We start from the raw sequence: 12709 nt of genomic DNA on the forward strand, positions 1-12709 counted from the left end.
TCCTAATATTGCTGGAGCCAATCTTTGATTAAATTAGCTCAAAATTAGCTCCAAACAAATGTCAGCAGTATTGCCTCTTTAGGAAGAAAAATGTATGACAAAGAGTAACCGAGAACCAAAGAAATTTAGGGCTGGAAGGGACCTTAAGAGGTCACATAGTCCAGCCCCTGGCACTAAGTATATCTAGACCAAGGCTTACAGGTGTTTGTCCAACCTGTTATTAAAACCTTCCAATAACAGGGATTCTACTATAGCCTTTGTTAACCTATTCCTGTGCTTAACTAGCCTCGTAGTTAAAAAGTTTTTCTGACTATCTAACCTAAATCTCCCTTAATGTAAATTAAGCCCATTACTTCTTGTCCAACCTTCAGTGGAAATAGAGAACAACTGATCAATGTCCTGTTTATAACTGCCCTTAGCATATTTGAAGACTTGTTATCAGATCTCCCCCTCACTCTTCTTTTCTCAAGATTAAACATACCCAGTTTTTTAACTTTTCCTCATAGGTCAGGAAACATTTTTGTTTCTTTCCTCTGTACTCTTTCCAATTTGTCCATATCTTTCCTAAAGTGTGGCACCCAAAACTGGATACAGTACTCCACATGAGGCCTCACCAGTGCTGAACAGAGCAGAACAATTACCTCCCATGTCTTAGATATGACATGCCTATTAATGTTGTGCAAAGCACAAGTTATACTTCATCATAAAACTGAACCAAATCAAATGTCATATTGAAATAAATATAGTCAAAAACTTCAAAATTTTGAATTTTTAATGAAATTTTTCACCCAAAATTCAATTTTTGACAGAAAAAACAAAAAAGTTTGATGAAAATACATTTTTTTTTTATTTTGGTCAGTGACAGATGCTGCCACCTATAGATCTGGTCAAAATTTTCTGTTGATCAAAAAACTGTCAAGATTTCAAAAAAGCAGCACAAATTTTCAAAAACACCCTTCAATTTTTTCCATATTCCAACCAGCTCAAGAAATAATTATGACTATCTGACGTTAATAGTGTGCCTAATTCTGCTGTGGTGATCTGAAGAAAACGAACATTATATGCAACATATGAGAATAAAGATATTATTGTCATAAGATCAATGAATACCTTTAATGTGTTGGAAGACTCACTTGAAATGTTATTTTTCAAAGTAGGTCAGAAAACAGTTCAGTTTGAAACAGCGGCCACTTTGCAATACAACATAAAAGGATCAGAAACAGATTTTCATATAAATGTGCTTTATTGCAGAGAAGTTACATTATTTACATGCTGTGACACATTACAACATAAATCTATCAAATATTTCATGGTGGATACTGTAGGTTGCCAGATAATATTCTTATAAGAACTACTGAATAAAGTGAATAGACTTACAGCTTTATTTACTCTACAACTCTGAGGAGCTAAAATGTTAAAAGTGAAAAGGCAGTGTTTTCTCAGGCGGGCCAGTCATCGAATGCATGCAAAAGCCTAAGGAGAGAAAATATAAAAGTGCTGTCTGTTTTCAGATCCATAACGCCACCAAAGCTGATGGGTGAGTAATTATTTGTATTTTAAGCATATAATTCTTGCATAAAATATACAAGTCTATTAAGATTGGTATAAATCTAATTATTTATGAACCATAGTTTAGAAACAAAGGAGAGATACAGCTTACACATGCATTTGAAAAGGACAACCTAGCAAATGTTTGTGACCTGAGCGATTATCATCTATCTTCTTAACAAATCTGCTAGAAAACATCTTAATTCTAGAGTTGCATTTCTCTTGGCTGAATAATGACAATGGAACTCCAGAAAAAGACAACTATGCAATCTAGCTAATATATGCTGGTGGAGAAAAATCTATGGAATATAAAATATTTAGGTATAACTTAGTATGCCTTCTTTAAGCAACGTTTCAAGCAGGACCATAGTGAAATACAACAATTCAGTGAAGTTTGGCCCCTTTGTTTTCTAAAGTGTTAAAACAATCTAAAGTACTAATAGAGCTGAAACCCAAATATCAGTTACTGTATGTGCCAGGGAAATCATTCCTTAATGAGTGTAATTGCTTTTAAAAAAAGTTCTCCTATTTCACCAGGCTTAAAGTACATGACTTGAGCAAGCCTAAAATCCATATGGATAATATTTAAAAAGAGAGGGAAACATTCTGTGCATCAGAAAACAAACATAAAACTAAAATATCCATTCTGGGTCAGATCCTTGGCTGATATAAGTCACTGTTATGCCATTGACTTCAATGGAGAGATGTCAATATACACCTGTTAAGGATCTGGCCCTATTTCTTTGCTGCTAATGAATTTTCCCATTCAAGTTATCCCAAGGAAAAGCAATCAGCAGAGGGGTCAGCGGTGGTACAAATACAGAAACACACATAGGAATTGATCCTGCCTGTGGTGCAACGGGTAGCACCAGGGCACGGCTCACATGTGGATCCCCAGCAGGCCTGGTTTGGAAAGCTACCCACACATGACTGCCACGTAGCAGAAGCAGTCCATTCACATGCCACGTGACAGGAGTGCACAGAGGGCCGAAGAGGCATGGTGACTAGCGAAATCAAGGCATGGCATCACACCCCTGTGGACATGAGATTTAGAAGGCGGTGGGTGGATGCAGAAGATACCCCCACCCCATTGCCCTCTGCATGCCAACTGCAAGTGTGGGTGTCATCATGCAGACAGGGACCAGGCAGGGACCAAGCTGCACCACAAGCATCATGGTCCCAAACACACAGCACTGCTGGAGAAAGGGGCATGTCTGAAGACCCATGTGCTCCTCTGCCTCTCAACAGTGGCTGTCTTCTGCTGCACAGGCAGATCCCTGCACATGGATGGGATTTATACTGTGTGCCTCTCCAGAGGGCCATCAGCATGCTCCTGGAAGGCTCTGTCTGCTTGGTAGCACCCTGAGATCTACGCAATGGCAGAATGAAGCCCACATATCATCCAGAGGACTTTGGGGTTGCTAACCAGGGGCCTGATCCTAATCCCACTGAAGTCAATAGACTCCCATTGACTTCAATGAGCTTCGGCTCAGGTCCTAGATAACGTTTGTGGGATGGAGAGGACAGAGAGAATCTGTGCGTGTGCACTATAATTATAACTCTTCTCCACGGGCAGAGTGCTGGAGGCAAGACCAAGTCTCTCACTCTCCCTTTTCACAGCTCAACCCAACAGGATTGGCTGCCTTTGCCTACACCTCTGAAAAGGAGAGGAATGCCCTCCTCGTTTCACTTTGCCCAAGTCTCTTATGAACCCACTTCTATGAGGCCCATGAGAAGTCAGATTATATTACATATGTGTATCTACATATGCATTAAATATATCTATTATGTATATATAATATACATACATATTACGCACACACATATATTAAACAACACAGCATTAAGTTATCCTCACTTCTGGCTTTCCCAGTGAATCCCATCATCTCTCTCAAACTGGAAGCTCTTCAAGAGGACTGGAATTGCCTTTATTTTGGGATATTGCACATCTCCAAGCACAAAGCTGGCTACATGGCAATTCCTAGATTTAGATGAGTGAAGGTTGCACCTGGTCTGCTAGTACTTTATTTATTTATTAGTCCTTGTAGCCTCTACAATACTTCTTAAGCCCTGATTTATTCATGTGTAAATCCCATTGATTTCAACTGGTTACTCAGAGTGTATAAAATTAAACACGTGTGAGTCTTTGCCAGATCAGGGCCTTAGTTATCACTGGGAATTAATTGTATCTAACATATTATATGTTATTACAAATGTTATACACATGTAACAAAAACATTGAGGGGAGGGGCGAGTTTTGGGAGTGGGGAGAAGTGCAATGCCCCGTCCTTTTCTTCTCTTTCTGTCTCCTGATTGCATTTTGGAGGAAAAGTGTTGTGTTAGGGCTAATCTCCTCTCTTTTTGACGTTTAAAGGGCCAGTTCTTGAAAGTTCACCAGCAGGAAACATGGCAGCTCTAAACTGTCTAAAATATTTCCCTTATTTGTGTGTTTCTAGTGAAACAGATCATATTCCTAAGGTTATTTTTTGTCATCTTTGTTCTTTTTCTTCAGCAGAATATGCTCAGTATGAAATACTGAGAAATAGACTGATGATGGATGATTAAAGCAGGAATTCTGGAGTGATAAATGATATTTGTCAAACTTGTAACAAACAACAGATAAGTTGTCCTTGGACTTATCCAAATACATAGCTAAATAGACGACTTGCTCTCCACTAATAAAGTCTATGAGTGCTAACAGAGAAGTGCCAAACAAATAACTTACCTTGTATAAAAACCCTGAATAATACAGTATCAAACTATAATTTTAAATAATAGACAGTAGAACAGAAAATTCACAATATAAATCACAACAAAACCCAAGGTATTTTCCCATACAAGTTATGGCTTTCATAGCCAGTGAAAGCTTACTGTAATTCATAAATAAACAAAAGTCTATAGCAGGTATTGTAAATTGCAATAACAATAGAGTATCTGCAGATTGCATAAATGTGTTGTTGTGTCACATAATATCAAAGTTATTTGCAAAATGTATACAATCTGGAATGCTTTAATATGAGACACAACAATGTACTTAAACATACATGTATAAGAAAATGAGAGCAATCATTATATAAAATGTATTTTTGGGATGCATTAAGTTAGCAGTGCTATCAAGGTTAAATATGTAAAGTGAAAAGTCATCTTTTCAGTAAGCTGCTCATTGATACCAAATTTTGCCATCAAGACATTTTCCATCCCATACTTCTAGTGGATCTTTAAAGTTCCAAGGGCAAGTTTCGCCCAGTTTGGGGCATTCAGGAATAATTCAGTCGGAATTTGTTTGATTGTTATAGCCATTCACTTTTTTTTTCTGTTTGTAAGAGAGAAATGGTTTTGCAAAGGCAGGCGTCTGTTCATTTAGATTGTAAACTCCTCAGCACAGGGGCCATGTCCCCTCCATGGTTTGGATACCACAGATCACACTGTTGGCACTCAACAAATAAATAACAACAACAATAATAATTTATTTTGCTTATTTCCTACTTTTTTCATGTTCTGATCCCCTCAGTTAAGTGATACGCCTTAGGAATTTTCAGATCCTCTTGGCCTACTCCCCCTCTCACTTTCCTCCTTCCTGTAGTCTTTCTTCTTAGTGCTGCTACTCTTTTCAGTCCAAAACCTCTTATTTTTGAGGCATTGCTGTTTTATTTGCACCTAAAGCGGCTGTGTTCGATAAAGCTACACCTCTTTCTGCATTTGGTAAATCTGGTGTTTCAAACTCCCATGGACAGACTTCAGCTCGAGATGTTAAAGCTTGCTGTAAGTTACTACTTGATCTATAGGAGTCAGAGGAAAGCATGTTTCCCTCCAAGGATGTGGTTTTTTTCTTTTCTCCCAAATTATTGAGCTTTTCCCTTTCAGCTGTTTGCATTGCAGCTTTTTTTGGCAGTTCCTCAGATTCCCCACCACAAATATTTGCTGCATAATATTTATTAACATTCTCACACTTAAACCCAGGGATGACCTGAGACTTGGAATTTAAATGTTTTTTCTCATCTTCAAAAACCTGCTGCGCTTGGGTCTCCCGAGTGCATGCTTCTGACTTCTCTGTGCTCTTTTGATTTGATTGCTGATACCCTTCAGCTGTCTTAAGCTTGTGATGAGATTTCCACTTTGGCTGGGAAGTGTGATTTTTCTCTGTTTCTGAGGAAGCAATAGACACATGTTTTTGAACTTTCGATTCAGAAGGCACAGAATCAGGAGTTTGGTCATAAATCTCCCAAGGACAAATTTCTGCTATGTCAAAACTGTCCTTAAGCAGGGACTTGCCTGTGCCTGTGTCAGGATTTGCAACTGTCTGACTAACCCTTTGTTGTTTCATAATTCCAGATTTATGGGGTTTCCTTGTCTCCTCAGTGTGAGTAGAGTTTTTCCGATGTGAATCTTTATGCTCCCCTTTATCGCTGCCTGAGTGTTTTTTGCTGGCCTCTTTACCCTTTTGCTGAGGTTTATGGGATCTATTGCTTTCCTCTAGACTTTGTGTTTTCCCAGTTAACCCCAGAGTCTTTTCCTTGGCACTAGCAATAACACTGAGAGATTTTTGTAACACTGATGTTCTTGGATGCAGAGGCTTCTTATCCGCACTTAAGTTGTGTGCACTTAGTGATTTGCACACTAAAGGGACAGATTCAGTGGACACAGCTTCAACTTTTTCTGTAGATTTTTTTGTTAATTTTTTCCCTGTCAAGGAATCCAGCAGTGAATTATCAGCAGTTATAACTTCTGCGCTTTCTGTGGTTAAGTTATTAGACTCTTCTGTTTGATCTCTAACATGATCATAAGTGCTATGGGACTTTTTTAATGAAAAGACTCTATTTTTCAAAGACTCCTCCTTTGGCTTTACATAACTTGTGGAATCCTGTGGGTTTTTTCTCACAACTGCAGTGTTCTTTGTAGCACTGTGGTCCATAAGGTCCTTGTCCTCCTTGGAACACTGCCTGGTGACTGTCTCAGGGATTTCAGTAATTCGTCTCATTATTGAACGACCCAAGCCCTTCTTGGAACACCTCTTTTTCTGGAGATGTGGGTTATTAGCAATCATCTTTTTCCTTTTGTAGATTTCAAGCTGGGCATATAGTTTCTTCAACTCATCCTAGAAAACAAACAGCAAAACTAGTACATACAACATAAATCAAGTCAAATGAACAGTCTCAGCGAATTCCATTTAAGCTCCAGTTGTCTAAATACGACATTAAATTATTTCACTGCATCTTTTCTACTGTTTAAATTTGTCACTTCTCCATGTACTTGGGATTACATTTTTCATTGTTAAGGTAAATTCAGATTTAACCCATTGCACAGAATAGCCATCACATTTGGTCGCACAGCATATTCCATGCACAGACAGTTATCAAATACTCATGCTGTATTTTTAGGCTTCTTCTGGAACCAAATGGGGTTACTGTGCATTCTTTATTAACCAAAGAAAAGGACAACAGCCCCCTTCTCTGGGCAGTGACAGTCAAATCAGTACTGGGAGAGAAGTGCCCTTTTATCAAATGAAGTAGGGATGATGTATTTTGATCAGTTTATGAAGTTTTATAACAAGTAACACAGTCTCTGCTCACATTAATATGTTTCCCCCAAAATATGTCACATGATTTGATATTGCTAGAACTGAGCTGGCCCACTTCATCTGGTGTCTGCAATAAAAAAAAAATCAAACTGACATGGCTCAGAGTTTACTGGTAGAAAAACACTTGTCCTTAAAAACGAATTACAATTAAAAGTTTTGTATTTACCCTGATGTCCTCAGGGTCCAAACTATGCTCACTCCAAGCTGAATTGATACTGCTGTTTAGATAGGACCCAGATCGTCCCATGTCAAGTTCATCTTCATATGCTTCAGTAGCTATGTCATCTCTTGGGTTATTGCTTGAGTGTGAAAACTGCAATAAGTATTTGTAAAAAGATGTTGCAGTTAGTGTATTGATAAGGATCCCATCAACATTCAGAAGTGTACCACTATTCTCCAGGTTTCATTTTACAAGCCTGGATTCAAACAATGGCTGTCTCTCGGTAGGCATTATTAGAAGAGGTACTATATTATTAATTTATTATTATTATTATTGAATAGATACTATTATTAGTGGTTGGTTAACCTGAAAAAGTTCAGAGGTTCACTTCAGAAAATCCAACCCTAAGCTGCAACTCCTTCGATTTCAACTCAGTGCTGGCCCTTGGCAATTGTTCCTGTTTCCTATCTGACTTCAGCTCTGACCCTGGGCTTGACTCTCAAACCCAACTCCTGATCCAACCACAAGATCTAACTGCCCAAGCCCCAGTTGTGACACCACCTTAGTAAAGGCCAAAGATGCCACCATACCTTGTGTATCTTCCTGTTACAGGTTAGATATGACAATATTCCCCCTCCAAGCACAGATCAAAATCAATGTCCTCCATACAGAGGGCCCAAATTTACCTGTACTCTTTTACACTGAACAAATAGAGGCCTCACAACAGTTACAGAAGAGTTATACTGAGGAAAGTTACATTGCAAAACTATTACTCATATGGCACTGGTGTACTTTAATCTAGATACTCAGCAGAACAGACATACATTTCATGTGGCAAGTGATCAGCACTACGGGGGCATATGCAGAAGGTGGCCAGGAATATGGAGACAGAATTAAGGCTATTGTAAGTATGTTAACTTTGAATTTCCTTATGTTTGTGTAACAGAGTTTTTTTCTTATTATAATGTTCTAATAATTGATTTATATAAGTTAAATATATTCACAAGCTTAAATCTATTAACAAAACTATTTTGTGGGAATTTCCTTATTGTTCTTTCATCAAGAAATTCCATTCTAAAATTAAACTTTCCTAAAATGGAAATGCTCTGAACAACAACAACTGAAATTGAAGATAATCATAATAATGTTAAAATACAGCAGTGGGCAAACATATAATTTCCTCGAAGTCTTGTGTGAATTCTGATATGTTCCTTAGCAATACTTTTGAAACAGTATGTATCTCAAATACTAAATGTCATAAAAACACTTCTGATTAGCAAATACACACAGTGGCTTTTGTTCTTTGTTGTTAACATTATCAAAAATAATTGATTATTCAAAGCAAGAATTTCTGCAAATGTAGTATTAAAAGAGAACAAAAATTAGTGAGTTTCCCCAAGTATTTTAAGATAAGAAGAATTTTAAAATATATATATTTGAAGTTATATTGGACCAATATCCTAATCCTCCTCCTCCAGTTACTTTCTAATTTAACAAAGAATGCTTCTGCAGAATTATACTGTTCTTTCTGTGGACTTGACAAGAAAAAGGATAGAAGAAGAATACCTTAGGTATCAGAAGTAACCCAATGGTAACTGTCAGAGTCAAGTGCGTGTGTGCAAAGAACAACATCAGCATCCAATCGGACTGAAGTCTTGAGGCAAGACTAAATCTGAAAATAGAATTCAGAGTGTTGGCAATTTGTCTTTTTTAACATGTTAAACTTAATATTGCTGGAGGTAATTTGAATTAAAGATAAAATGATGTGTTTGTTTTGTATTACTTTGATATAGACTAAAAGTTACATTTTCATCCTTTCTACATGCACCATAACTCCAAAGGAACTGCGGGGGACAAAAAGCAGACTTTTAAGAATATAGCTTACTTAAATATTCTCACTCTATTTGTTCAGACCCCCATTGACTACAACTGAGCTATGATAATGTACACATGCTGAGGATTTGGCCCTAGAATTTTTAGATTATTCACAAAAACATGTTCTTCTCTATTTTACAGCACATTTCCTAACTAAGTTGCAGCTACAGAATGGGGCTGGCCAGCCGTCGTCACAGAGAACTGAACTGAACTACATTTTAGAAGGGCTAAGTGGGGAGTACAGAAATGGCCTTGATTGCAGGAGCTTCCAGCTCAATACTACAGGGCTTAACAATCTTACAAATTCTAGTGAATGAAAAGCTAATTTGATTAAATTCATTACATTACATTACGCTATATGAAGTAATTCTTTGCTGTGCTTTTTTAAAGTGTCATAGACTAAGCACTGCAGTTAGAGCTGGCTGAAGCATGTTCGATTTATCTGAATATGAGAGTTCCCAAAAATGGTAAGCAACGTAATGGATGAATGGATGTACCACTGGCTTGTAATATGGTTTAAAAAAATAATTCAAATAGAAATGATGTTTGCAACCTCTTTCAACTTAATTTACATTTTATAAGAACCATATACTTTTATTAATGTCACTGGTCTGGCATGAAACATTATCTAATAATATACACATACTTTCTTGTTTATTACTTGTAAGCATACTGGTTCATGCACACAATAAAATATAACACTCTTCCTTAAAGAGATGTTGCTATACTTACATTTTGGAATATTTTTTTTCTAAAACTCAGAATATTAGGGATCACCAATTGTAGTCATCATTTGGTTATACACCTCTACTCTGATATAACGCGACCCAATATAACACAAATTCGGATATAACGCGGTAAAGCAGCGCTCTGGAGGGTGGGACTGCATGCTCCGGCAGATCAGTGGGTCTGGCTCTGACACACTGCTCTGAGTGGCGTGTTAAGGATGCCGGGCTGGGGCCGAGGGGTTGGATAAGGGGCAGAAGGTCTCAGAGGGCGGTCAGGGGACAGGGAACAGGGGGGGTTGGATAGGGCATGGGAGTCCTGGGGATGATTAGGGATGGGGGGGTGTCTCTGGAGGGGGCGGTCAGGGAACAAGGAGCAGGGGGGCTTAGATAGGGTGTGGGGTCTTTGGAGGGGTGGTTAGGGGCGGGAGGTCTCTGAACAAGGAGCTGGGGGAGTTGGATGGGTCAGGGATTCTGAGGGGTCAGTCAGGGGGCAGGAAGTAGGTGGGGGTCGGATAGGGGGTAGGGCCAGGCTGTTTGGGGAGGCCCAGCCTTCCCTACCCGGCCCTCCATACAATTTTGAATCCTGATGTGGCCCTCAGGCCAAAAAATTTGTCCACCCCTGCATTAGGCGTTCTCATCTCTCCTGCCTATTTTAATCTCGTTTCTAAATTGTGTGCAGTATAGACTAAGCTTAAGTTGTCTCACTAGTTGTATTTTGGAAACATTGTAACTCTGCGCTGACATTTTCTAAACAATAAAAAAAAATTGTTAGCATTAATACAGTATTAAAATACCATTGACGTGATGGCAAGTAGTTCACAGCCATGGAAACGAAAGGCATGGACATTCAAAGAAAAATTGGAAGCTATGGACAGACTGAAACCAGGAATGAGCCAAGGGAAGGTCTCAAAAGAACTAGGAGTGGGGGAATCAACATTAAGAGGGTGGATCAAAGACGAGGAAAAATTACGATCAATGCTAGTTGAACTGGATGAAAGTGAAGGCCTGGAAAGGAAGCGCCAAAAACTGCCCAGGATAACCAACTAGATAAAGCAGTATTTACGTGGTTTACCCAAGAATGCTCCAACGGCACGCCAATTTCCGGTGACATTATAAGGAAACAAGCGGAGAAATTGAAGGATCTCAATTTTAGACACTCGGGCAAGGACGCTTCTGCACATCAAGGTAACGAATTTAAAGCTAGCAGTGGATGGCTTAATCGTTTTAAAAAACATCATGGCATTCGGCAAGTCGCAATTTCAGAAGAGATACGCTACGCAGATATAAAAGCTTGCAACGAATACCCGCTAAAGTTACAAGAGATCATCATCGAGGGTGACTATGCTCCAGAGCAAATCTATAACGCTGATGAAACCGGCTTATGTTACCGTATGCTGCCGGATAGAACACTTGCTTCTCGGATCGAAGAACAAAAGGCCGAAGGTTTTAAGGTGATAAAAGAGAGAGTGACAATACTTTTTTGTGTGAAAAAAAAACAGTTCACATAAACTTAAACCTCTGTGCATAGGCAAATCCAGGTCACCTAGGGCTTTCCACCATAAGAACATGGATTCAGTTTCATTCATTTATCGCCATTCAAAAAATTCTTGGATGACATCGGATATTTTCGAGGAATGGTTTAAGAAATATTTTATACCAGCTGTCCAGAGCCACCTACACAGACAAAACCTGGAGCCAAAGGCATTGCTCCTACTTGACAACTGTCCCGCCCATCCCCCAGTTGAGACCTTAACCAGCAAAGATGGGAAGATAAAGGTGAGCTACCTTCCTAAGAACATGACATCCAAAATACAGCCCCTCGATCAAGGCATTATAGCCACATTTAAAATGAACTATCGTAAAGCCTTAGTAAAGAAAATTGTTGAGGACAACAGTAGCATAATGGATGTAATCAAGAAATTGAATTTGTTGAATGTATTTAACTTAGGTGAGACAGCCTCGCTAGGAATCATTCCGTCAATGATAGAGAAATGTTGGCATTGTGGTCTCAAAAGTGCTTTTGTCACTGAAAGCGACTACAACTAAGATGAGGAAGAAGACGGAGATGAGAACAATTTTGAAGGTTTTATGGAAGAAGAGGCCATGGAGGCAGAACGAGTCTACAGGGAACTTGGCTCAAAGTGGGGTAGCTGATGTTCAAGAGTGGATGGAGGTGGATGCTATGTGTCCAACCTATGAACGACTTACAGATGTAGATATAATTCATAATGTTGCCCCTCAACCACCTGATGCCTCAGAAATTGTGTCTAACCCTGAGGATAGTGACAAAGAACCCTCAGAGCCACTGCCCAAAGCTGCTGATGCGATTGTAGGATTAGAGATTGGTCTTAAGTGGCTAGAAAGCCAGGATGTGGATAGACTGCAAATACTGCAGTTAAAATCCATAATTGATCTGGCGAAGAAGAAGGCTTGCAGTAGCACGAAGCAACAAAGTATAACACGTTTTTTTAAAAATTAAAAAAATGTTAAGGGGTACATCTTAAATAAGAAAGCATCTTGTACCCCCAAAAAGGTATTTACCATTTTATCAGTGTCTCTAAAATTCGATTACTTTACCATTTTTAGCTTCATTTTAACCTTTTCTATAAGTAAAAACTTCCATCTCCAAAATGTTTTCAAACTATTTAATAATTAACGGTTCATATTACTTAACAATCTACATATAACATACAATAGTTGTCTAAGTGACAAAGTGGCCCATGCTCCTATTTGCTAAAACACCAAAATCCTTTTTTACAACAATTTGTAAGGATGTGTAATTCAAAGTGTTTTCTGATATTTTATGTGAATTTTGCATTT

At 38.6% G+C, this 12709-nt stretch overlaps 1 protein-coding gene across 2 annotated transcripts in view; it reads right to left on the reverse strand.

Annotated features, from left to right (window-relative positions):
* Positions 1–1224: 1224 nt before the first annotated feature.
* GPR158 (G protein-coupled receptor 158) overlaps positions 1225–12709 on the reverse strand; it is a 323156-nt gene continuing 311671 nt past the window's right edge. Inside the window, exons 9-12 of one of the 2 annotated variants that reach the window (XM_065586867.1) lie at positions 8853–8958; positions 7293–7439; positions 7119–7193; positions 1225–6643 (exon numbers count right to left, since the gene is read on the reverse strand). In XM_065586867.1, the coding sequence (XP_065442939.1) occupies positions 5174–6643; positions 7119–7193; positions 7293–7439; positions 8853–8958 (1798 nt within the window). In that variant the 3' untranslated portion in view covers positions 1225–5173. The remainder of the gene's footprint in view (positions 6644–7118; positions 7194–7292; positions 7440–8852; positions 8959–12709) is intronic. The other variant, XM_005302808.5, reaches the window with a different exon arrangement.

Source organism: Chrysemys picta, chromosome 2, assembly GCF_011386835.1.
Source record: "Chrysemys picta bellii isolate R12L10 chromosome 2, ASM1138683v2, whole genome shotgun sequence".
NCBI classification, from domain to species: domain Eukaryota; kingdom Metazoa; phylum Chordata; order Testudines; family Emydidae; genus Chrysemys; species Chrysemys picta.